Below are 27,668 nucleotides of genomic sequence, written 5' to 3'. Positions count from 1 at the left end.
GGAGGAAACCGGAGCACCTGGAGGAAACCCACGCAGACACTGGGAGAACGTGCAAACTCCACACAGTAAGTCACCTGAGGCGGGAATTGAACCCGGGTCTCTGGCGCTGTCAGGCAGCAGTGCTAACCATTGTGCCACCGTGCCGTCCCAAAAGGTAGGGAGGAGGGACTTTGGGGAGGGGCCAACACCACCCCCCCCCCCAAAGTCCCTTCTCCCTACCTTTTATCTTAGCCTGCTGGGCACACTTTCCTCATTCCTGAAGGGCTTAAGCCTCCTGTTCCTTGGATGCTGCCTGACCTGCGCTTTTCCAGTAACACTTTCAGCTCAATTGCCATATAGTCCAATAAAACATTCATTCAGTTGTATAAAATTGCTACAGTAAAGTCACAAAGGAAGGAAACCAGATGAATCATGTGGCATCAATCTAGACATTTATCACAAGATCAAAAATCCTGGAACTACCTTCATGACAGCATTTTGGGTGCACCTGAATCATAAAGGCTCGTGGATCAAGATGGCAGCTTACCACCAGGTGGTGGAATGGGCAAAAAAAAAAGAAGTGTTGATGTAAAATCAGCAACATCCACATTCCATGAAGAAACAAAAGTACTAGGAGTTAACTGGACCAAACAAACTCTGCTCTGCAGGAACTTCAAAAACATCCATATTTTGTGTGCGCACGTGCACATGGGGGGGGGGGGAGGAGGAGGAGGAGGAGACAATTGACTTGAAGATTTATCACTGCAGACTATATGACCTTGCTATGTTCTGGCCATTGCTAGTCATGTGAGCAAGGAAATCTTCTAGTGTTAAAGCTTCTAGTCACAGAGCACAGAAACAAACCCTTCTGTCCAACTTGAACATGCTGGCCAGACATCCCAGATCTGACCTAGGCTCATTTGCCAACATTGTGCCAGATTCCTCCACCTCAAGACAGTTCATTGCACACGGTGTGAAAAATTGCCTCTGGCCCCTTTTAAATCTTTCCCTCCTCACCTTAAACCTATCCCCTCTACTTTTACTCCCACCCCAGGAAAGAAAACTTGGCTATTCACCATGTCCACACCCCCAGCAGTTTTAATATCAAGTTACCCCTCAGCCTCCAACACTCCAGGGTAAAAATGCCCAGCCTATTCACAGCCTCTCCCTACAAGTCAAATCCTCCAATCCGAAAGAATTAGCCTTTAAAAGGCTGAGAAACAAATGTTAAGCAAAGGTATTAAGGGATATGGGCCAACGGCAGGTATATTAAGGCTTAAAAATGCAGAATCTCAATGCACTCCTGCCACCACATTGTTATTGGTTTAGATGAAAAACCATGCTTACCCAACTGTAACTAAACTTCACACCGGATCATAAGGCCTTGAACATGTTGGATTTAAGGCAGAAGACCAATAGTGTATACAGGTTTAAACAAAACTTAAAATTATCCATATACAGATTTGTGCAGAGCACAGTAAACAGGTTATTTCCAATTTCAATTTTGAGATCTATTCACAGCCAGCAATTGGCTACAATGTCCCAACAGCAAACAGTTATAGCGATTAAAAGGAAAAGCATTGGCCAAAAAGTAGTTCAGTGCTTAGTGCCATGGAAACTGAAACAAGAGGGGCAAGCTTGGACACATTTGAAAAAATGCTGCTCCTTTGGAGGTTAATCTGTCAAAAAGTCACGCACTGTACTGGTCATGTGGCATTAAGTGAGAGAGCTTCCAGTGCAAAGTGACAATTGCAAAATTAGTGGATGATCTAAAGACTAGATGACATTTCAAATCTTAATGGACTTGAAACATTGCTTGATTTTTTAGGCTCATGTTTAAAAGAAAGGTTGGGACCAGAATTTTCTCCATTTTCACAAGTCAACAAAAGAAACCATTAGTTGATGCAGCTCAAACCTTTTATTGATAAAATCATACAAGTAATGCACAGCGGAGTCTTCTCGTGCAATGTAGAGCATAGCATCTAAACTATTATAGAAAGCAAATTCTAGATCTACAGTGACTAAAAGGTATTCAATGCACTGAGCAAGGACTGGACATTCATGCACTGCAATAGTTTTGTTGGAAGTTACAGCATGAAGAGCATTTCTATAATTTGAGAATGTTAGGTCTAAAAACTACCACTTGCTTAGAAGTGTCAAGTTGAATACCCAAGTCACTTAATACACAAATGCAACTAAATGCAACAATAAATTGATAACCACATGTATTAAATTTGCTCTTTGCCAGACATTCACTAAACATAAAAAAACAAATTGGAGTACCTCAACATTTTGCCATTTTCTAAACATTTTCCTCTAGAATTTTAAGAAACTCTGTCCAAACCTTGGCATATTTTATTTCAGTTTTGATCAAATTACCCACATGAATGAATTTGATAGGACAATGGGAATTAGCGGCAATCAAGGCCGACGGTGGGTTGTGGTTCAGTTTCTGACTCTGGGTCCAATATGACCTTAACAATAAGAGCTCACGCTACCCCGAAATATATGTATATATATTCACGCATACGTTGACATTCAACATTCAAGTGCCAGTGTTTTTGGACTGTCTTTTGGTCAAGTTACTTTTTCGGGTTTTCTATGAACTTTCAAAGAATCACTTTAGGCTTACAAAACAAAAACACAAAAATTAAATATTTGTCAAATGAATAAATATTACACAAAACTAGCAGCAAAAATACCTAGATTTGTTGTGTGCAAATAGTTAATTCCCAACTGTTAGACCCCCATGGTCCCAAAATAGTCCTGGTTTGGTATCTAGCCACTTTCCCACCCCCTCCCCTTCTAACTAAGCTGCGTTTGACAATCACTGCAAAAAAAAGACTTGGAGGTTCAAGAAAATGCATGCAAGACAAGACATCTGTATATAAAATATTCTTTCTGAATGTGCATTAAAATAAATTTGTTAAAGGTATTTAGATCTCTTATATAAAACCTGATGGGCACAATGTATAAGGGCCTAAACCTACCTGTATAGCACCATTCATCACAAGAGATTAGCTCAATACTGTCAGTGCATCTACTTTCCATTGATGAGAATTTCAGTACAAGAAGGCACAACACACTTCAGATGTATTGCACGTGATAAGTTCTTTTGCTACTTTTCAGTTCGTTCTCCGCCGACTAAGATTTCCAGTAGTTTTTATACTGGCAGTCTGGCCATTTAAGCCAAGGAAAAACCTACCCTATCTTGGCAGTTTGAGGTCAACTCACCTGACTGCAGCATTATACAGCCCTACATTTAAAAGAGGTGGGAAACTTCTTTGGCCAGATTTAGCGGAATAAACTGACAATTTGTCCACATAATGGACAGTGCAAAAGGAAACCCAAACTACTATTACGTAGTGGATATGCAATCGATTACCAGCGTTGGCACCTTGTGCAGTAATGTGTACATTTCCATTCTCTGTGATCTCCAAGCATCAAAACTTCAGACCCTAGTGGAGCAACTTTACAGAATCTACAGTAAACAGTTAAATGCGGCTTTTCTGAACTTTGTAACGCAGCTTGAATATACACAAATGTAATTTTTTTCAGTAAAGAAGCCTGCTGCAGAGATCTTTCTGTTCGTTCCCCTTGACCAAAAAACAACACTAGCATGCGTATCAGACCAAAAATCAGCCGAGTCCGTCTGTACAGTCGCTCGGTGCAGTGGTCCATTTAGCCATTCTGAAATTTCAATTTCCTTTTAGATACGGCAGGCATTTAGATTTCTAATGGATGGGATTTTCATCCACACCTAAAAAGTTTCAAGTTTTCAAACTCCCCTAAAAAAATACATTCCTAGCTACTTTCTGCCCACTCCAGGCAAGCCTGAATTAGTTAACTAGCTGCCTTTAATGTTGTCAAGTTAGTAGATGTCAAGTTCTCTCAACTTTTGCATTTGCTTAGGTGTAGTAATCTGAAACAGCAGTGTATTAGAACTTGACACTGTACACATTGTTGGAATGGCTTGTAAAACTACCATGTCCCCAACAGATATCTATCCAGGATAGAGTGAGCAACATCGGTTTCCCACAGTAGGGATCAGAATGCTGCAAATGCCCCAAGTTGTCTTTACAGGTCACGCATGTCAAGGCCGTAATGGAGGTTGCTGTTTATTTTCAGCCTTGTAACATTGTTAAGTGCAACTGGGTAAATGACTCCTGATAAAGCCATTTCACCCTGCTTCTGCCAAGGTTTGTTTTGCCCAAGTCTCTCTCAGATTGTGCTAGAGAATGATTGTGAGAACTCAGGCCCAATGAACCAGTAGGACATCAAAAATAAAAGTTCCTCTATAAAGGCACAGTACATTAACATACAAATGATCCTCAGTTACAGAGAAATCAACTTAAATACAGCACACAGTTTAAACATCTATAGCCAATATTCTAGTGCTGTTTATGGCCACATTTTCTTCATGGTCTAGGGTTTGTGTTCCTCTGCTACTGCTTTCTCTTTGCATTTGAGCTCCCTTTAAAAATCCAGAGAATCACAGCTGGTAATGTACTGTGAGTTCTTGAAGCTACACAAGGTATAGTCTGGCTCAGTTACATGTGGTTTCCATTTAGCTTGTTTGGCAAGGTGGCATCCACTGCAATATATTCTTCAGTTTCCCCACCAATCCACCTGGGAGTTGTAAGCTCCACCATATCCATCAGCATTGTAATAACTTCCATAACCACCTGGAAAACAAATGCACTTTATTAGAAGCTTCAAATGACAAATTCAATTTAAATTTGCTCACCACCACCTTCAAGGGCAACTAGAATCTGACAAATCCTGGCCAGCCAGGGACACCCACATTCAAGAATCTAAAAGTTCAATTTGCAACAGTCTGTGGCATGAAAAGAAATTCTGGACAGCAACTCAACTGGATATTAGATTCTGCTAATTAAATTCTCCTATGAATTGGAAAATGATGCATTACTAGCTACTTGGAAAATAGGCTGTGCATTTTTTCCTCCATGTGAAGCATTTTAACTTCAGACAAAAAGTAAAAATTTACCCAAGAAATCTCAAGTACTCAGCAGGTTAACATCTTACCTCCTCCATACCCTCTAGGTCCACTGTGGCCAGTGCTGCGGTTCCCACGAGTATTGAAGCTGCTGCTGCTGGTCTGCCTGTAATCTCGGGCTCCAAATCCTGCTCCAAACCGACTGAAATGCAAAATTCATAATACTTTGAACTAGAAATTGTGAACTTGCTGCATGCAGCTCTAGCATCCCAAATCCACTACCTCAACTTGAATGTACAAATACAAGTACACAACTAAGATATGGGACCAGAAGCAGAAAAATTAACAAGCTGCAAATAAGTGAGCAATGAAGTAGGCCATCTGGAAGGGGCAACTGCTTCTGAGTGTTTAGTGACAGCCATTCTGACCTCCAGAATTTAGCTAGTCTTCAAATGAGAGAGAATGCCAGTGTCAGTACTGAAGTCATTAGAACATGAATTAATGAATTATAGCATAAAATTGCTATCTAGCTATCAAAAGAACTTGGACCATTCACCCAAATAATTACATGCTGCATAATTATAGCAAAGGCCAAAATAAGCAATTCTATATCAACTAACTGACCAGAAATTTCACAACTGTTAAATGTTCATTCTTTAGAGAATGAACATTTAAATATTTAGAAATCAAATTACTACATTAAAAGGAACCTGCATCACAAATAATCCCCATTTATTGAAGTCACCAATATTAAGAATGCAAATGCAACCACAAATCTAATCATTCTATACGCTCTATTTAAATTGTTTTAAATGTGCAGTACTGCAGCGAATTAGCAATGTTTTGAAGTGAACTTAGCTAGAACTTGTTCACCACTTTGTCTCTTGGTTAAGTTGCAAAATACTGCCAATTAAGATAGTGTAACTTTCCAAATCAGATCTCCAAATGTTCCTCTAAGGTGGTTAGTTATTTTAAGTCAGTCACAGCACAACCCCTTCAGTCCAACTTGTGAATGCTGACCAAATATCTTTATTTAATCTAGTCCCATGTCCCTGTAGATCCTTCCTATCCATATACCCATCCAGATGCTTAGTAAAATGTTGTAATTGTAGCAGATTCCTTTATCTTCCTCAGACAGCTCATTCCATACACACCACCTTGCATGAAAAAAATTGCCCTTTAAGTCCCTTTTAACCTCCCCCCACCCTAAAACCTATGCCCTCCAGTTTCAGACTCCCCCACCACAGGGCAAAGACTTGTCTATTTACCCTATTCATGCCCATGATTTTACAAATCTCACCCTACAGCCTCAGACACTCCAGGGAGGATAGCCCCAGCCTATCTGGCCTTTCCTTGTAGCTCAAACCCGCCAACCTTGACAACAGCCTTGTAAAATCTTCTGAGCCCTTTCAATGACCAGAACTGCTCATAGTATTCCAAAGTGGCCTAACCAATGACCTGTACAGCCTCAATATGTCCTAGCTCCTACACATTCACTGGCCAATAAAGGCAAGCATACCAAACACTTTCATCACTATCCTATTACCTGTGACTCCACTTAAGGAATAATGAATCTGCATTTCAAGGTCTGTTCAGCAATACGCCATAGGACCTCCCCATTAAGTGTATAAGCCCTGTTCTAATTTGCCTTTGCAAAATGCAGCATCTCATTTACCTAAATTAAAGTCCATCTGCCAACCCTCAGCCAATCAAGATCCCGCTGTACTCAAGTCAGCAAATAAATTAAATAGACTTAAAATTATGCTTCTCTAAAGTGGATTAAAGAAAACAGGACATTAAATTACAATGATTCTTGTTAAAATATTATGCAGCAAATTTAGGAAGCACATATAGCCATGGTCGAAAGATAGCTTCCATTGTTTGCGGTAAAGTTTCAGAGCCGTTTCAGATGAAAAAAAATCAGTTGCAGAATTTTACAGCACAAAAGATACTGCTCAATTTCTTTACTTAGAGTCCACACAAACTTACTCGGACCCTACTTTATCCAAAGTCATATTTTCTATTCCTTTCTCATTAAAAGTTTGCATACCTTTAAGGAAAAATACACTTGTGGTGGTTACTACAACTACTTGTAACACTCATTTAGAACCCAAATATTTCTAAGTTTGTCCTTTGTTTACATTTTCAAACACTGCAGACTAATGCATTTGCATCACAAACTCTTGGAAATTACCAAGATATTGAATACCCACAAAACCAAAATAAGAGCAGCACAGTAGCAGTCAACATAAGGTTAGAATTACAGAACATATAGTAAAATGAAAATCTCAAATATAGTTTAAAAAAGCCATTTCACAGTCTAGTTCTATGCATTGTTACAGTCAAAGCTCTGATTGCATCCCTCCAGGTAGAGATTTCTCAACCCTATTAGGAAGGAGTTGCTCCAAAAATCTTTACTGGATTCATAAAAGCTACTACTGTATGTTAATGAATGCCTAATCTTGATCTCATCAGGCATAAAATAATTTGTTATTTCAAAGCATATGGAGGGGGGGGGGGGTGCGAGAGCGGGAGTGAGGGCATGCATACTCAGGGTTTATCTGCATATTTACCTCTTTGATCGTCCACGACCAGAGCTTCTATGCTGTTGCTCATATGCCAGGTTTTCTAGCCAGGATGGTACTTCTTGCTTAGCTTCCACAAGCAGATCCAGAAGATCTTTAGTAATATTGCTGTTCTTCTCATTAAAGAACGAGGTGGCAAGACCTAAAAAGGACAAAAGCAACCAAACTATAATCACCCAAAAAAACACTGCATTTCATTAAGGCTACTGGAGCATTACTGGCATACCCACTATGTTTAAACAAAAACAAGTACAGTAAAATTATCTGGCATTTACAAAAAGTAGTGTGCCAGCTGATCAAATATTCCAGCTAAGAGATCCTCATATGTAGAAGCAATAGAAATGTAACGCAGAAGGTATACACTTTCTATTTTCCAGCATGAGTCACTTAATAATAATGCAACTTTTTCTAAACTTAGTAGCATTGAGACTTCTCACTTATCCTCAACTGACTACTTTGACATCACAGTAAACTTGGCATTTTAGATATATAGTTGCTGCCAGTTTGGAGTGCCATTTCATAAGGGTGCTTGTTAAGACAAAGTCTGCTGTATAATCTCTTTTATACAAAAAAAGGTGTGGTAACTACTTCAGCTGATGAAACATACCAAGGTTGCCAACTCTACCAGTTCGTCCAATGCGATGCACATACTCCTCGATATCACTTGGTAGATCAAAATTGATAACATGTTTGACATTAGAAATGTCAAGCCCACGGGCTGCAACCTGTGGATTAGAAGTCACATTTTAACTAATAAAAAAACAGTAATTTACACTGACAATTTAGTTTGTCTGAATGAAACAAACATACAGCTGGTTAGAGTATAAACTGGAAAGTCTTTAAATAGGAATTTAAAAATCTCAAAAACATGCACAATTGCTTGTTTATACCCAGGCTATACTTGTTCAATATTGCTCAAAAATTAATTTTGGAAAGTACCGCAGTGGCAACCAGGATGGGGCATCTTCCAGAGCGAAACTGATGCAGAGCCTCTTCTCTATCTCTCTGAGAACGGTCACCATGGATACTTGTACAAGCATAACCCTCACGATAAAGAAAATCCTCCAATGAATCAGCACCTTTCTTAGTCTCCACAAAGACCAGTGTAAGGGAATCTTTGCCTTAAAAAAAAAATAAGGAAAGCAAAAACTAATTAGTTGGATATAAAGAAAGAGGAAAGCATTCCTTGTTTGAAAACAAATTGTGCCTGCTTGTGCCAGAGATAGGAAATCAGTTGCATCCAAAGCAGAAACACAATGTCTAATTTGACTGCAAGCTGCTGCACCAATTGTCTCTCATTTTTGCAAAATTTCAATATGCAGCTATTTAGAACAGAAACCACTCTTGAACATCCTGAAGTGCTGACAGTAAAACAGTTATTCAATTTCCCTTTTGGATAACAATGGCCATGGAACTATTTTTAAATTACTGTCCATCTAAAACAGTATGAACAGATGTTGCTCAGAAGTTTCATATCCTCAATATAAGACAGTATTCAGAAAATTAGCTGAAGTGTAGGGAAACATTCTTTTAAGGCTTAACCTTAGCCATATGCAACTCAGCATGGAGGGAAATAAAATCATGCAGGGATCCACTTAAAATATATTTGACTTAAAATAAAAGCCTGTTAAATTACTTTTACCTGTGGCATTCAAGAGGTCCAAAAGGAATGATCGCTTGTCCTGTTCCTCCACCCATACCACTTTCTGAGTTATGTTTTCAGAGGTGGAACCCACACGACCAACTGCCAAGAATATATATTCATCAAGAAAGTCACGAGCAAGTATCTACAGATAAATTTTCATGAGAAAAATGTAGTCAAACACTGGGCAATTATAATAAAAAATGAAAATGACAAGTCTTGACATTTCTCCACAAATATTGCAAAAAAAATTAAAGTCCAAAAGTCTGTCCAAATTGTTGCCTAAAATTTAAGTGCATCAAGTCATTAACAATTGCCATTTCAAGCACAATGTAAACAATTCATTTTTGAGCAGTAAGCAAATTATTGTACTGACTGCATAATGCACAACATCCCACAATTAACTACAAAGGGCGAGACTTGAACACTGAAAAGCAGCAATGAAAACGGTCAACTTCCACAGAAAATTGAACATAGGTAGGAAGCTTAAAAGTTTGAGAGAGGCATTGGAACAGTGCAATCAGGTGATCTTTCACAGTAGAAGTTCACAGGCTCTACATATCTTATTTAGGGATATGACATCTTTCTTTGGCCTGCCTTGCAAAATTAAGCCACAATGAGATTTACATGTTGGAGAAAGATGGAAACTGAACTTAGGTCTTAAATTCATATATGTCTGGTGTAGTACTGTACAGGTATTTCCTAGCTATCTTTTTAAAGAAATTTCAGCTGACCCTTGAAGTGAGAAGTAATTTGGTAAAAACGTTTTAGTGATTTTAGTCAGAATGATAGAAGTCTCTTGCTGTCCTGAAGACGACAATTCAAGGAGGGGCCTTAAGGTCACAGCAACTGTCAGCCCAACATCCCAGTCCTGCTTTGGAAAAATGAAATGCAGACATTTGTGCTCACTCCAAACTGAGCAACTGTATTGCTGAGACCACCAATCACTAACCTGTATCTCTTTTGGAAACGTTGCACTGAACATCAGAGTCTGCCTCACGTCTTTTGGTGGCATTGCATCCTGCTCAACAATACGGCGAATCTGTGGTTCAAATCCCATATCAAGCATCCTGTCAGCCTCATCCAATACTAAATACCTATCAGACAAATATTCAGTTGAAGAATGAAGCAAATACTGAAAACAACAGAAGTTCAAATCCAGAAAGCTATGCTGTATAACACTCCATGTGCTCCCTCCACAAACTGATCCGACAAGTGACTTGATCAAAAAAGCTAGTCTGACCTGGTTACAAACTCTTTCAAGAAAGGGAATACTAAAATACATACATTTGAGGCAGGCATCTGAATAGCATCCAGGAACTAGCTAATTAACATTGTTAATTCTTCACTTGCAAACTCAGTTGGTTAGCAGTTTCCATATACTACAAAGAATATAGAGTTGGGAAAGGGAAACCTACTCATTCTTTTATAAGATGGTAGCTTATGGTTTAAGCTCTTATCCAGGATTAAAATCATACATACACACAAGCTCTCAGATCAGCCAATATTAGTTACAAAGTATACAGATTAGCTGGATTCTTTTCTGGATGTGGGACTAAATTAATTTAGCATTTAGAGGTATTCAAGGGCTCAGTGCAGTGAGGACCCCTTCCTCTGGACTACAAGATCCAGCTTCAAAACCACCTTCCACAGGTTGGAACCAATCTTTGAATTGGTTTAATTTTCTACAGGGGAAGGTTGCTGATCATTAATCTATACAGGTGTTTTGCTCAATTCTACTGAACTGGTTTTAATTAGTACAGACACTTAATGTTAACAAAATACAGAAAAAAACCACAAGTAATTAAACAAATATTGAAGTACAGCAGGGAAGATTTCAAATGACATGTACAGCATGTGGGATTTCCAGCATAAGTGTGATACAAGTCAAGCATGTCTGCAAATTAATGCAATTCAAGGTACTTCAATTCAGTCAAGCTAGAGCCTGAACTGCAGATGTCAACATCAGGATGGGACAAGCTTACTCACATCTTGTACCAGCTGGTGGTCAAGCCTCAGGATGGGAGTGGAGTGTTGATTGTAAATACTTGGGTGGGAGAGGGAGGAAAGAGAAGACAGGAGTGCAGGTGGAGTTCAGTTATTGCAAAGTATATACTGATGACAACGGCAAGGCAAGCAATACAGGACTACACTTCTGTAGTAGTGAGGAGCAGGCACTGAATTTAAAAAGTCAAACGAATACCAGAAACCATGCATGGACTGGTACAGGGCAAAAGATTAGAGAAACAAGTGTGTGGCTCTAAGACAGTGTTAGAACATGAATTCCAGTTTGTGGGACATCATCACTTTACTGGGAAAAGCAGGGGTCTTGCCAGTGGGACAATCTCCACCTGAACAGTACTGGGGCCAGTGCTCTAGCAACTTCAAAACCTCATACTTGGGAAGTAGTTTTAAAATAAATAGTTGGGGCCTGGAATCAAGTTGGGAAATGGTTAAAAAAGATAAAGACAAAAAAGATAGACATGAGAAATGATACATAGACTTTGAAATAATACAGATGAAACAGATTAAAATTTATATTTACACTGATAGCCTCAGGATGCAGAATGAGAGATTACAATCTGAATAACGAAAGGTACATAATTTAAAGGACAGGATGCTAGGAGGGGTGATGTAACAATGGTATCAGCACAGGGGATGTTCAGGAAACATGAACAAGTATTTTGGGTCAAGACAAGTCAGTGTGAAATACAGGCCCTGTTCAACTGTACTGACATGGTAGGGTCATGTACAAGGATGGCACGTTAAAAACAAGTAGGAGCTAGTCAAAGGACCTCAAGTGTTAGGAGGGATTTTAGCTGCTAGACAGATTGAAACTGTGACAAAAAAGGGAAGAATGTTTTGTTTGCAAAGTTCATGATGTTTCTGGAGCCGGAGAATAGGTGCAAAACTAGGTGCTATCACATTAAGTTGCCTCCTTCAACAGCAAGGGAAGGATAAGAGTGCCAGAAGATAAAGTAGCTATGAAAAATCAACTAAAAACTGGTGGCCTTAAGTAGTTTGTACACATTTTCCAACATAGGGGACAGTCAGTGGAAAAAACAGGTTGCAATTAAGCTATCAGGCTATAGATTATGCAATGTTTACATCACACCACTACACCACTGAAACCATAAAAACAAAAACGGACTTAAAATTAGACAGCCTGTGCACTGCTAGTGAGAACTGGCAGTCAGAATTGAAGGCTTGACTGTTTTGATTTAAAAAAAAGCACTGAGCAGAACATGATCAGCATACAATAACAAGTCAACATAAAAGTGTCTAGTAGGTACTCAACTTTTTAATGACACTGTAGGGAATAAAGGAATACAGCTTGTTCAGCTATAATGTGTTTTGTTAACACAAATTCACTAACAATTGGGGGTGCTGTTTCTAACACTTCAATTTTCTACAATGCAGGGTTGCACAAGAATGCAACCATTGCATTACAGAAGAACTACTTGTATAAATCACTTCTTGAAATCAAGTCCAAATCAGTATTAAATTCATTCAAATTAGACTAGAAGCACATGCCATTAGATAAAAGACTTAACATACTTGCAATAGTCTAATCCAACCTTTCCTCTCTCGATCATATCAACTAAACGGCCAGGAGTGGCAACAAGCAGGTGACATCCACGCTCCAAGTCTCTGATCTGTTGTCCAATGTCAGCTCCTCCATAAACTACAGATGGTCGAACTTTAGAACGATATGCAAACTGCAAATAAAGTTTAACATGTAAAACCATTTTTCATTAAATATTAAAACCAGTTATTTTTCAAACCTTACCTTTCTGGATTCATCATAGATCTGTACTGCAAGTTCTCTGGTAGGAGCTAGAACCAAAGCAATTGGATATTGCTTACGGCGACCATATTTAGAGGAATCCTGTGGAATAATCAAAATTCAACATTAGACCATTTCAGTGTTGAAAAGGAAGAATGGCTGAATTTGCAAGAAAAATTAAGCGTCCTTACTTGAGCTTTTGCATTCTTTAAAGCTTCACCAGGACCTTCTGCATAGATTTGGCTAAGAATAGGAAGCAAAAATGCTGCAGTTTTTCCAGAGCCTAAAGGGATAACAAGTAATTAACAAGTCTAATTATTTTGTATGCAGAAAAATGATACTAATCTTATACCCCCCTACCTACACTGATCTGTCATTCTGCAAATAAACCTGGACAGAAATGCCCACATTAAAGCTGAATAACCAATTTCCTCTCCGTGACCAACAGGAGTCAGAAGTAACAAATGGGGATGCACTAATTCACAAGTTGCAACAAATGGAGCTGTGCTGATGTCTAAACTGAAATAGTGAAAAGTTAAGGAATCAGCAGTGTATCCAAATTTGTCAACAATAAGCTAAATAAGAGAACAGTAAATTACAAGAGGACTTTAGTCAAAAAGTGTAATTCAAGATACATTTTTCATCCAAACTGACTGGTAGAGAATGCATCAATTGACAGTTCGGAAAGCAGCATTTAAACCTTAAAATCAAGCAGTGAACTTTTTCTCAAGGCAATGCCAAACCAGTGAACAGCTTTAGTTTGGGAAGTTTAAACAGATGTGTTCATCAGCAAACAGATCTGTGGATTAGTGATTCTTGCTTCAAGATGTAACATAACAGCATGAATGACAATCCTAGAATCAGTTGTCAGTAATTTTAAATGGAACATCCTCAAACAAACATTGTCTAACTGCAGTGTCACTGTTGCAGATTTTCCAAGCACAGGCTGGTTGCGTACAGTATTTTCCTGCTGCAAACAAGGATACACTCATTGATTGTAGGGAATTTAATCCAAGACTGATGCACACAATGTGGAAACAGGCCCTTTGGCCCAACAAGTCCACACTGACCCGCTGAAGAGCAACCCAAACTCATTTCTCTACATTTACCCTGACTAATACACCGAGCACTGGACAATTTAGCATGGCCAATTCAGATGACCTGTACATCTTTTGGAATGGTGAGAGGAAACCAGAGCACCCAGAGGAAATCCATGCAGACACGGAGAGTGTACAAACTCCAAAACAGAGACAGAATCAAACCCGGATCCCTGGCGCTGTGATGTAGCGGCGCTAACCAGTGAGCGACCACGCTGCCCCTTTTGGCCCACATACCTCAGTTAGATCATTTCTGATGCATATTGTAAAAATTCAGAAGACCTAAAGCTGGAAGCTAAGAATAACCACTCAATCCAGGAAAGACAAGGCAAGGCATCTCCAATGTTTGAGTGACAGTAAAAGTAAAACTTGTGATATAGATGTGTTTGATACCAACAGAGCGCCACCATCAAGCCAAAAAAAAAAACAAAAACATTCTGGCTATCTTGACAAATGAGTAAGGAGATATCAAGGCCAGTGAGATGCCAGGTTTACAGACTGTATATCCCAAAGACTGGTGATCACAATAAACAGATCTCTTCAGCTGCTTACAATAAAGACACTGACTGTATCCAATATCCTGCGCTTGCAAAATTCAGCTTAGCTCAGATTCACAACTGGACATTTGCTGAAGAATCTGGAGAGAAAAATTACATAGCTCACCAATTTAGGAACGTCAAAGCTTGCAATGAGATGTGCATTTTGGAAGCTCCAAAAAAGAACAGGAGCCAGTGTACTTCGCAGACTCATGTTATGAAGTTAAATGAACGAATGCTCACCTTATGATAGAAAGCGTTTACTGAATTTTGAAGTTCAGCCACAGCAGCTAAACAGAACTAAGACTGGATGTTCCAAAAGACATACACATAACAAGTGACTGTTAAATGAATACGGAGCTTTGGTTGCTGTTTTGACAATTCAAATTTAACCAAATAATTTAAACAACACCCAGGATACTAAAACCCATGAATTTATTATATTGACAACATCAGACCAATTACAGGGTATGACATTAAGGGGTATAAAATCTGGGCATTTTGAGAATTGAGCGCGCAACTGCCATGGAGCCTGAGGGCTAACTGTCCATCTAACATTTTGCTCTCGAAGAAATAAGGCGGCACTATCAATAGAGACATTTCCCAGTTAAAAAAAAAACAGTAAAAAGACAAATGACGACCCAGGGAGACCAGCAGATGGAAAACCTAAGGCAGTGGAGAAGACCGACAGTGCGGACTTGAGATTAAGTTAATGTAATGTTTAATTGTTACGGGAGCAGCGTTTTTATAGAGTTGAGGTAGTAAAGAAAAAAAAAAAAGTGTTCAGATTGTTTAGTGTTCACAATTAGAATTAGGAAAAAAAATTACTTTTCTTTAAATAGTGGAAACTAGGAGTTCTCTTTCACTAACTTCAGAGGTTAGAAGGACAGGCAAGCTTTTATGGGTGTTTGGTTTTAATTAACAGTGATTCAAACTCCGTGTTGTAACACATTAACAAGTACATGCACTGCATCTTTTGGGAAGATGGAGAAAAGTCAAACTGCCTAGTTTAAAACTAAGTCTGGCAGTTAACTGTCAAGAATTAGTGTATTCACCAAGACAACATTTCTACCAACAAACCACCAACCTCCTCACTAGGTTTTACTTTCTGTAATTGATTTTTCTTGCAAGTTGCCCTGATGACAGACAAAAAAACTCCAAAAAAACTGTTCAAAACTTAACTTCAGTATCAACCAACTATACAAGTTTGATAATGGATAATAGATGTACAAAAGATTATGGTGGGTCTGGTTTCACATAGGTGTGACTATGTAAAGTCAAAATTTCCCCTCTTCATACTCCCCCAACCACATCCTAAAAAGGGAGATTTGTAAAAACCCATCTGGTTGACAAAGTGGTGTCAAAAGTCACCAAGACTAGCTTACAATTTCAGAGTTATTAATCCAATTTAAACTCAATGGCAGCTTGTGGGATTGCAACTAGTTTTCAGGAAGCGTCTCATACTCTTCCTCAGATAGAAGATTTGAAAATTTAGTCAAAGGCTCTAACCAATTGTCGAAGAGTATTCAATTTTAAAACAGCACAAGAATTAGTTTACATATTCACAAAAGTATGACCATAAAGCCTAATTGACAGTACATAAGCATTCAAAAAAGTAGATAAGAACAAAGAATGTGCCAAATTAGCACTGGGGGAGGAGCTCAGGCTACAAATACCACTTGTGCTAAACTTTCAAACATATACTTGCCTGTTTGAGCACATGCCATCAAATCCCTCTTCGATATAATGATGGGGATTGCATGTTTCTGGACAGGGGTTGGACGATCATAGCGACTCAGCTCAATGTTGCCCATTATTATTTCTCCCATGTTTACGTCCTGGAACTAAAATGCATAATTCAAGTTGAAAACTACTTGGTCCAGCCATTAAATGTTGCCCTCTGCATTTAAGCTGGTTTTCCTTAAGTGCTACTATTGCATCACATACACATTTAGGTCAAATTTAGCGTCAATTGATGCTTTCATTTTTGGTTTTTTAGAAGCAAAAAAGTGCAGAGGACTGGTCTACTTACAGTTTCAATGTGAGGAGGAGAGTTGGCACCAGTTGCTTCAACAGGAATGTCATCATATTTCTCAAAGTTGATTCCTGTGTTACTTGCAGAAAACAACTCCCTAAACAAGAAAATTGCCTTCCTGAGAACTTGAACATATACTTCAAGTTTATCTCAACAAAATAAAAAGTTAACACGCAACTGCACCAATAATATCTGCTGCAGCACTTCACATTATAACTGAATTTAAGTTTAATGTACAGAGGAACCTCTATCAGAATTTCAGATTATCCGAAGATCAAGGTCCCAATAGAAACGTTTCAAAGATGTTTCCAACACTGATCGCGCCTTTTGTTTACAATGATTAAAAATGAACTCTGCTTAATGAAATGCTGCAGAGAACAGTCCTGGACATCGATAGGTGCCCAGCTATCTCCAAATGACTGGCCACCCATCCCCTCTCCCCCCCCCCACCCCCTCTCACTTTTCCTGGGAGTTCGACACAAGAGTGCACCCTAAACCCTGCCCCCACTTGCCCTGTGAATCTCTCTCATTGTTCAGTACAGGGCAAAGGTAGAACTTGTCAAAAATCTTGTAGTAAAAAGTTGTGCGAGCTATTTTGAGTCACCCCCAAAAGTCAGCAGCAGTCTCACTGTTGCTTTCCAGTCCAGCTGCCCGAGGTAGGGCCCTCAGCAATGCTGCAGGTTCCTTACACAGGTGTCTGCTCAGAAACAAGCCTGAGACAGAAGGAGCAAGGCAGGCAGAGTGAAGAAAGAGGAAACTTCAGAAAACTGAGCCCCAAAAGGAGATGCATTGAATCAATTAACCGAATAATCAATTATCCGAACGAAATAGTGCCCTCCTGTCTTGTTCAGATAGAGGTTCCTCTGTATAACCAATACGTAAAATGTCAGGTAAGAGCAATGAGACTGAAATCCACCAAGTACCAAAAGCAGGAAAAAAATGTGTTTCCAGTTGATATTTGAAGGATGCTCACATGGTCATATGTAAAAAACAGATCAATCTTCCCTGTCTGCAGACTTTACAGGCTTCCAAATCACACACAAACATGCACATTCTTCTGTCCACTGCTCAATGTGTTCAACACTTAGCTAATGATAAATTGGAGATGCTGTGTTAGGTTTCTAAACTTTGCACCTCTAGCTTCCCAAGATTTAAACTGGTTTGCCATCATACTATGGCCAGACATCACCCAAAAGACTGGATTAGCTTCTATGTATACAAATATAGTACTAACTTTAGACTCATCTGCTACCTCTGTGCCATTTAAGTGCCAGCCAGACATCCAGTCCTAATGGTCCACAATTTCCTTCAAGTCAAAACTGGAAAAATTGAATGTGTTAAGTTCAAACCCCCACCTCCAACCGAACAAACTGTAGCCTCTATCCTACTCTCAAATGCCTACCACCTATCACCACCAGATTAGTTTACAATTCATGCAGGTCAAATGTCTCCAGTTTACAATTCATTAGCTCCCACTGCTTCACCCTTCCCAGATTGCACACCCACCAATCATGTAACTGCACCAAATTCTGCTGCAGCACAGCACCTCCAATTTCTAAAAAAATTCAGGTCATTGTATCTACATTCAAAGACTTGCTTTGAGTGGGTAAGAATTCAAAACTTACTGCTCCATGCGTTCATTTGGTGGCAGCTGTTTTGACCAATCATCATCATCCCGTTTGTCTTCCACCCAACGACTATTTCCACCTTCACGAGATCCAAATCCTCCACGATCCATTCTGCCAAATCCTCCACGGTCAGTGCGGCTCCCAAAGTGATCATAAGCACTGTCACTAGCATTTCCTCTGCCACGATCGTCATATCTGATGTGAGCAATAACAGTCCAGCAGAAGATAAGTCACTGATCCCAGGGGCATATAGACACCTGGCACAATTCAGGAAGCATTATAAGTAGATTTATGCACTTCAGTTAGAATATTCACTACTCAAGTGGGAGGGAAAAAGGGAGTTCAGAGTATAACTAAAATAAAAAAAGTTTCAAAATTAGCAAAAAAAAATCATGGTTATCTCAAATCAGAATCATCCTACCTTCCCCTTCCACGATCGTTGAAGAAACTCGATTTACCCCGATCAGCTCGTGATCCAAAACTGCTGTATGGATCTCTAACTTCCTTGTTACTCCATCCTCCATCTCGCTCATAACCAAAGCCTGTCATTTAAATAAGAGACATCAATGCTACTGAGCTGCGTTTCAAAAAAGTGTCAATATTTTGAAGCAGAAAGCTCCCACTGAGTGAGAGAGAACATAAGCCTATTACAGGCATATGGAGCCCCAAAATAGACATGGCCACTCAAATCTGCAGGTGGGTTATGCTATCTCAGATGCTCAAAAGCAATAATTGAAATTAGATCCAAGACCTCTAAAACACAAGCTGCCTAAAGGTTTTTCATCTTTCAAGAGTTCAGTTTCTGGTGCCAGCTTTTCTGCTGCACACAAATGATACCAATTTGTACAACACAGTTCTGGACTTAAAGTCTCTTTACAGAACAAAACATCCTTTTTTCATATCAACTCAGTAATTTGACAACGTTTGAGCCAGGTACAATTTTTATGACCAGAACTATAGTAGTCCAAGTGACTAGCAATTACTCAAGTACAACATTCTATTTGAATTCACCACCAAGGACAACAAGGGATAGGTAACGATTGTTAGCTGAAGCCAGTGATGTGCAGGAGCAAGATTTTAAAGAGTGTTTAAGCATTGTATATAATGAAAAACTGTTCGTTTAGAGCCAGATATCATAGCGCTTTGTTCTGCACAACTGTAGATAAACAAGTGCAAATATTTGAAATCTAACATTTCTAAGAATACATATAATCCATGCAAAGATCGAATACATGCTAAAATGCACTTACTGAAAAAGGGTGCTCAAGCAGGCTAAGTTCCTAATCTAGGTGTGAATTGACAAAGTGTAGAATTTGCACAATACCCTAAGCAATAAGTAGCTGGACTACCAGCAACGAGTAGTCAGTTTAGAATTAGATTTCAGTCATGGATGAAATCCAGAATGGAAAACAAAAAAATCAGAAAGCAGGCTTTTCACTACTGCTAAATCTTGAATACATGAGCAAAGTCTGCAGGAGTTTGTACACTATTTGAAACAAAGCCAGTTCGTGTTTTTGGTAAAATTCTGCTCATTCAGCATCACCAGTGACATAGTTCTTGCCCCAGACTATTTTACTGATTTCAGCATAGTTACGAAGGTGCAGAGGACTGAGTGGGTTGATGCATGCATGCTTTTGCTACCATGACACTTCCTTGCAGCTTCCCAAGGAAAGCAACCACCCTGTTCCTTTCAAAAGGAAAGGAGATCTCATTTTTGGATTATAGCCCAGGCCACAGGACTCTAGAGTAGTGACCATTAATCATGACCTCAGCATAAAAAACACTTAAAAATATTATGTAAGTGTTAGTTTGCAGATCTTTCATCTTAGACCACAAGAGTGCACAAAGACTTCCCAGTGCTACTTTAAACACCCTGGTATTTCTACTTTAGCTAACAAAACAGTGACATTAGATATCACAGGACATCAGGGTGAAAGCAGGCAGTGATTGATTAATATTTATTAACTTTAATTTGTCTGGTAACATGGTGTACAACATCAGATGGCAACTGTACTCACGGTTAAACAAAAAAGGTAAATATCACTGACTAAACTTAGGCGATTTTTATTCTGCTGAGTAATGTCACATCAGCAACTTCAATAGTTGAGACATTAAACAAAAAAGTTAGAAGCAAAACCCATTATCTGATAATCAGTTGATCATAAGCCAAGTAAGATTCACACAGTACATGCGCTGAAAGCAGTGTCGTGTAATTCCACATTAAGTGACAAATGGTGAAATTCTCTGAAGTACGTGAAAGCTCATTTGTATCTATCATACAGATTGCAGAAGTGGTCAGCAAAAAAAAGAGTTAATTTCACAACTTAATGTGGATTTACATTATACCACATACTTTGGTAGTGGACTTTGCTCTTACGTTTATATACAAGCCCAATGTCAAAGATACACCATCGAGTACATAGAGCTTAAATGTTTTGGCTGTCTTTCGAATAATACGGCAGAAAGTCAGTATATTTCTAAAATGAACATGTCAAACTGAAATAAAACAGCTCAGCAAATAAAGAATTCAAAGTGAAAATAAATTGATGAAATCCAGGTCTGACAGCAGCTGTGGGGGAAAAGCAGAGTTAATGTTTTGCTTCCAGTGGCCCTTCAGAACGGAATGCTAACCATTTCCTCTCCACAAATGCTATCCGAAGTACTGAATTTCTCCAGCAGCGTGTTCACTTGTTTCAGGCCATAAACACTGGTCTAAAAATTACCTTGTAGGTAAGAAAAAACAGTTTTTATCACCTAGCTCTTTTTACAGGTCTGTCTGTTTATAGTTAAAAGTCACAACACCAGGTTGTAGTCCAACAGGTTTATTTTGAACCACTAGCTTTTGCAGCATTGCTCCTTGATCATGTGGTTAGGATACTCCAAACACCAGTGCCTCCAAATAAGACTACAACCTGGTGTAGTGACTTTTAACTATCAGACAGTGTTATTTTTAAAACTTGTACACCCCAATCCAACACTGGCACCTCCAAATAGTGTCTATTTATGATTCGGTTGGAAATACCAACCATTTGTTTGTGACAAGTTTTGTAGAGGTTCTTGTCTCTATTCTCAAACTACTCCGTTGTGATGGGTCATTTCAGTAAAGAATTTTAGTTAGAATAAATAAACTTGGCACAGCAATTATCCCAGTCAGTAAAAGGTTGTGACAATACACAGCTTTAAGTGTATATTGTCCTTTTAAGGGAGTTTGAGACAGAAGCCAAGCCAAGAAGTCTGCTGAAAACAGACTCAAGTGAACAGCTTGAGAAACCTTTAAAAAGTTGAAACAACAAAAGCAGCCTGAAGGAGTGAAGTTCCTACAGAACCAGGAGTTTTACTTTTAGCTGCCTGCAGTGGTGGGGTCTTGAAGCTGAACATGGCAGTTCTGTTACAGCTAAAAATGGGTTCTCTTCCTGCTGCTAGAATTGCAGGGGACACTATTCGACAGAATTTGCCTTTGCCAAGTGTTATGGGGATGTTCTGACTAGTAAATAGTTCAATAGTTATAGTTAAGCCAATCATTGTATTTTTCCTTTTCATACTAGGATTTAAAAAGTGCATCTTGCTTAAAGTCAAATGGTTTGATCAACTGAATTGCATCTGGAAAAAATGTCTTAACACTTACTTTGAAAGTTAATTTGGGTCTAGGCTGTCAATGTTTTGTGGGATTTGAGCTGGTTGATAACAAGGTCTAGATAAATGCTCAGCATTCACAACTAGTGTCAACTGCTGCCAACTTTAAATGCTAATTTAGATATATATAATATTTAGAAAAGTGGGATTTTGATCAAAAATCCTAGAACTTAAAATCAGATGGCAGTTTACCAGAACTAAAAGAGATAATGACCCAAGTAACAGTTACACAGCAGTAAAGTATCCCAGAGGTGCAGATTAGTGCTCTGGGTACAGCATTAGAAAGAGCACCATGGCTGCTTTGGGGCACTTAAATTCAATTAGCAAGTGTGAAATAGCAAGGCCTCAGTAGTGGCAAACTATCTGATTCAGTAAGCCTTTCAGACAATATCTACCGCCTTTGCATAGTGTGGCCAACATAACTTCTGTGCTACAGCCATGTGGTAACATTAGCCTCCATTTAAGTAATGCCCACAGCCCATGAGAAAATGAGAAATAGATTTAAGATTATTTTTTTCCTTCAAACTTTAAAATATGCAGTTCCCCTCATCCTCCTACGAATTTAAGACAAATGCCCAAGATGTTGAATGGGACTTGGAGGCCCTTAGCACTAAGACAATTAAGGTCAGAATGTAGGTGTAACAAGTATTAGTAAGACAGGTGAGACAAAGTACAGAGTTCTTGCTTCAATTGTATAGGAGCTTGGTGGGAATTCTTAAGGACAGTACCACTGCTGCCATGCCTAGACCAAGAGACCCAGATTCAAATCCATCTGCTCCAGGATGTGTAGTGACATCTGATCAGGCTGATTGGAAAACTGGTTAAATAAATTTGTAAGAGCTTGGTAGGAACTCCTCATGTTGTGCCACTATTCCTAAATCATAAATCCCAGGTTAAGCCCCACACTGGAGATCTGTGATAAAACCTCATGGGGTTCTAAAAAAAAAAATTGGTCGGAATATTCCTGACTCATGCAAGATTTATTGCTATAGAGGAAGTATAACAAAAAAGCTCACTGGATTGGTTCCTGCTCCATGTAGAAATTGCCAACCTGGGCCTATAATCTAAAGATTGGAAAGAATTGAGATTTCATTGATTTCAGCATTTTGTGAATTTCAAAGTAGAAATGATGCATTTAAGACATTCCCTTTGACAGAGTCTAGAATCTGAGGACATTTAAAACTAAGGATATATATTATATTTAGGACTGAGCCAAGGAGAATTTAGACTCAGGTGGTGAATCTTTGAAATTCTCTTGGGGTACAGTCTGATAGAAAATTTACAAAATGGGTTAAAAGGATAAAGAGAATAAAGGCATAGGAGTATCTGATCAGGTATTGAATAGCAGAGCTGGTTAAACAGGCTGAATGGCCTACTCATGAACTGGCACCCCAGCCTACAAACAATTTGAATAATAGCACCATTAACAAATGGTAACCATATTTAATGCAGAGCAAAATACAAGGTTAGATCACAGCCTACGAGCACATGCAAAAGGTGTTGGATGAAATGGTGGCCTTTACAATAAGGCACTAAACTGAAGGTGTGTTACTTTAAATTGCAAGGTAAACAATTAGTCAAGGATTAAAATAAGCAATTCTCACACCAACCTTCACATGCATACTTGTTTCTACTTGCATTCTTCAAATTCTGCAACTAGTCCCAATCTTGAGGTGTCCATGAAAAGACACTTGAAATATTGTATCAAGCCCTGCTAACCCTAGTGTTTTCCTGTGGACATTAGCTTCCAATTTGGCACGGTCTCAAATTTCTACATTTCCTCACTTTTGTTCTCCCCTCATCTTCCTATTTTCTACATATTGTTACTCAGCTAAAAAAAATTGGATGTACACTTAATGTCTAGAATCCTCCTCCAAACTTCAGTCACTGTCCTAATCTTGCATACTGGTGCCAACATTTAATGCTGTGAAATATGCCATAGTTGTAGTGAACATACCCAAGTTGATTTGCTGAGGTTTCATCCTGTCTAGGTGAAATCAGTGCTTTGGAGCCTCCTATGAAGTGCTGCTGTACTGTTTCTTCTGTAATTTAGTTCCATTCCTGTGCTTCCAGTTGTTCATTGTAGTGGTCGGTATATTAGGTCTTGGTCTGTGTGTGATGGAGTCCATGATTAAGTGCCATGCTTCTCTAAGTTCTATCTAGCTTGTCCTATGTTTGTCATATTGCCCCAATCAAATGTGTTTTTTTAAAATCCACATATGGCTGCTAGGGACAGCTGGTCATGGTGACAAATTCCATCAGGACAACACAATTGTAGGATAACCTAGATAAAGGACAAAACTTCTAGAAGCATAGCACTCATCCACAGACTCCATCAAACACACAGACCTAGACTCAACATACAGGCCACTACAACAAAATATGAACTGCCAACCAGAAGCAGCAGAAAAGGAACTAAACAAATTCCAGAGGAGACAACACAGCAGTGCTTCAGAGAAGGCTCCAAAGCACTGAAAACGTCACACAGACATGCTAAGCAGCATCTGCAAATCAACTTTCCAGCTCTAAACATATCCACAACTATGGCAACTAGCACCTGAGCCACAAATCTTTATGCAGATCTTCAGCTGTGAAATATCTGGAGATTATCTTTAAAAAAAAGATTTAGATCAGTTCAGTCACAGTTGGTAGTTGTGGTGCAACAATAACTCATCTGAGCCTAGAGGTCTGGATTCAAATCCCATCTGCTGCAGAGGTGGGCCATATTTCTGACCAAATTGATTAGGAAATATCTTCAAATTGATTGTATTGCAACTAATTAGCATGCTCAGTTTGGAAAACAAATTTCTCAATCAACTCCACACAAGCAGTGATTGAACACTGGCATAAGATCGTTGAGATTAGTTTTGCACACCTGATCCAGCAGTTTGCTGGGCACCAGGATTGAATGCTCGATTCCGATAGCCTCCATGGCCACTTGTGTCATTTCGAGTACATCCTCTACTGTTCAGCTCAAAACGATCACGGTCATAACCATTTATGCAACTCTCTCTTCCATCATGGCAACCATTAATTGAACTACTTCCTCGATTTCCAGAATCCCAGCTTGAATCTTAGTTTACATGAGGAAAGTGTGTTAGCTTTCAGCAATACCAACAGTAGTCTGCACCTTACCTGCACGATCATTCTTGTATGCTCGAGGGCATACCAACATATCAGTTAACAAAGATGCCAATTTTGGTTCCACTTGTTGTGAGGTTTAGTATTTGATGGGAAGGGTTACACAACCTCTGCATCCGATAGAGGGAATAGAAGTCATAGCAAAAGCAAACCGTTTCACCACTAAGCAGGCAGCATTTTTATAATCAATCCCTTTCGTTGGAAATACCAGTTGATTTCAGTAAAGTCAGTACTTACCAAAAAAAAAAGCATTTAATTAAAATATAATCTGGTTACAACTAAGTTTCCTAATTTGGACTTTCACAGAGGAACGGCTGAGGATCCTGGGATTGTATTCATTGGAGTTTAGAAGATTAAGGGGAGATCTAATAGAAACTTACAAGATAATACATGGCTTGGATAGAGTGGACGCTAGGAAATTGTTTCCGTTAGGCGGGGAGACTAGGACCCGGTGGACACAGCCTTAGCATTCGAGGGGGTAAATTCAGAACAGAAATGCGGAGACATTTCTTTAGCCTGAGAGTGGTGGGTCTGTGGAATTCATTGCCACAGAGTGCAGTGGAGGCTGGGACGCTAAATGTCTTCAAGGCAGAGATTGATAAATTCTTGATGTCACAAGGAATTAAGGACTACGGGGAGAATGTGGGTAAGTAGAGTTAAAATGCCCAGCCATGATTGAATGGCGGAGTGGACTCGATGGGCCGAATGGCCTTACTTCCGCTCCTATGTCTTATACAAGTCCATTTTATATCTCATACCATTACACTACCCACTTTATGTAACCAGGTTACCCCAAGAACAGTATGCAAGATGGATTTCATCTAGATGAAGTAGTATTTCTATAGCATGAGTCTTATGCAAAATTACAAGTTCAACAGTCACTAGTAAGCTACATCTAGCAAACCTGCATTACACAAAAGCCTGAGCAATGCAGCGCATTGAGCCAATTACCCTCCATAACCAACAGACTGCTAACCAAAGCATGGAGTAAATAATTAAAACAATGATAATACCAGCTTTTCTAAACAGTCAGATTGAATTTCAGAAGGAAGCTACAGCTGGCTTTGGAACACAATCATTTGCACTTCTCTTCAGGTTAGATCTTCTCTCAGTGGCCGGTCAACTACAATAATCTCAGGGTCCCTGACATGACACCATCTGGATACCAATCATGGTATTTTATGCCTAGGCTATTTAACCATAAACCCCCAAGATGTGCTTATGATGCTAAGGCTGTACAAAGCACTGACAGATGAGAACTGACAACTTCTGACTAGAATTATAACAGGCGATGAACATTTAAATAATAGTTCATGTTGGCTAAGAAAGCAACTCAAATTAGTCCTTACCGTTGCCCTGTAAAACAGAGCAACTGAAGGCTTAGGTGTACAAGAACAAGTAATTTCCCAGGTATTACATATGCATTAAGAATCTTAGAAATAAACCTTAATGACATGGACAGCACACTATACAGGCACTATAAGGATCAGGAATGCAACATTGAGATCTTGTGAACAGTCTGGGTCACTTCTCTTTCAAGGGAGCAGGGGATATAGGTCGCAGAACATTGAGAATTTAGGGAGACACAAACGTCAAATAGAAGTGCAAAAATGATCACGGAAATCTAGAAGAAATTTTGCTGGACGAAATGAACTGCAAACAAGCTACAGTAGGCCAGCTAAAATGGTCACTGAAAGTTCACTGCACCTTGTTTCAAATAGTAGAAAACGTCAAGACATCCAGGAAGATTTCATATGAAAAAAGCTTAAAAAAAGAGATACTGAATCTAACTAGATATCAGGTACTGGAGACAACATTTCAACAGAGTACAGCACACAATTAACAGCTCTAAGAGGGGTATAGTCTGAGACACCTAGGTACCTGCAAGTTGATAAAAACCAATCACTGCAAATATCGTAACAAGTTCATGAAATATAGACTTTCATTTCAAGTGTTCACATTAACAGATTCCTAGAATACAAAAAGTGACAAAAATCCTGTACAAGCATAAAAAGGTTAACATTGAAAGGCTTCCAGTTGCAGTGCTGCTAGTATAAAATGTGGAATGAAGATCTTACAATATTAATTCCTAACATGCAGAAAAACAAGCTTTATCATGCCAAATTAAACCAATTTCCAACCAGATTGTGGAAGTTAGCAATTAAGTCGAGCAACTGAAAATTGCGTTAGCTTTTAGCCAAAGGCTAATACATGGCCAAAAACCGGTAACTGCTCAAAAGATAGCACACACTGAACAGTCTCTATTGTCTTAAGTTACTGTATTATCCTTGGTCCCCTTCTTCCCCCCGCCCCCCCCAAATACAGACCATGGATTTATTTGTACAGAATGAACTTGCGTAGTGCAAGTGTGCAGTTACTTCAGATTAAATTGGGCATCTACTGAACCTGCAGAATTTAGTGGCACATGCAATGTTAGATTTTTTTCTTGAAAATCATGCACCACCATGTCATACCACTTTGGTCCAGCCAGATTTGACTGCAGCTCTGATGCATGTCCACCTCTTGCCAGGGACCTCTTGGGAAAGCTGAGGTAACAGTAACAAGCCAGTTTTCAGAAGGGATTTATTGCAAAAGCTAGGAGGGGATACTTTATTACCTGTTTACAGCACTTCTAGCCAGCTCTTTCT

At 39.1% G+C, this 27,668-nt stretch overlaps 1 protein-coding gene across 2 annotated transcripts; it reads right to left on the bottom strand.

The window, feature by feature from the left end:
• Positions 1-1,878: 1,878 nt before the first annotated feature.
• Positions 1,879-27,549, bottom strand: ddx3xa (DEAD-box helicase 3 X-linked a). 2 transcript variants are annotated; one of them, XM_043700853.1, is made up of 15 exons: positions 27,495-27,549; positions 18,668-18,788; positions 18,244-18,441; positions 16,616-16,715; positions 16,292-16,427; positions 13,142-13,233; positions 12,954-13,052; positions 12,722-12,882; positions 10,116-10,260; positions 9,164-9,308; positions 8,461-8,642; positions 8,129-8,246; positions 7,510-7,663; positions 5,026-5,138; positions 1,879-4,664 (listed from the first exon to the last, which is right to left on the bottom strand). In XM_043700853.1, exons 1-15 carry the CDS (start codon positions 27,532-27,534, stop codon positions 4,588-4,590), a joined length of 1,881 nt encoding a protein of 626 aa, XP_043556788.1. In that variant the 5' UTR covers positions 27,535-27,549; the 3' UTR covers positions 1,879-4,587. The 2 variants fall into 2 exon arrangements, with proteins under 2 accessions (XP_043556788.1, XP_043556787.1); XM_043700852.1 differs by lacking the exon at positions 27,495-27,549 and adding an exon at positions 24,755-24,952.
• Between the last annotated feature and the right edge of the window lie 119 nt (positions 27,550-27,668).

The sequence above is a fragment of the Chiloscyllium plagiosum genome, chromosome 12, assembly GCF_004010195.1.
Source record: "Chiloscyllium plagiosum isolate BGI_BamShark_2017 chromosome 12, ASM401019v2, whole genome shotgun sequence".
In the NCBI taxonomy this organism is placed as follows: domain Eukaryota; kingdom Metazoa; phylum Chordata; class Chondrichthyes; order Orectolobiformes; family Hemiscylliidae; genus Chiloscyllium; species Chiloscyllium plagiosum.
This window is presented reverse-complemented; position numbering and strand designations above follow the sequence as displayed.

Coding starts and splice junctions, on each gene's coding strand:
- ddx3xa (XM_043700853.1), bottom strand. CDS start 27,534: ATGCATCAGAGCTGCAGTCAAATCTGGCTGGACCAAAGTG. Junction 9,309..10,115: donor CGTTTCCAAAAGAGATACAG/GTTAGTGATTGG, acceptor ATTTATCTGTAG/ATACTTGCTCGTGACTTTCT. Junction 5,139..7,509: donor GGTCGTGGACGATCAAAGAG/GTAAATATGCAG, acceptor TTTGCATTTCAG/TCGGTTTGGAGCAGGATTTG.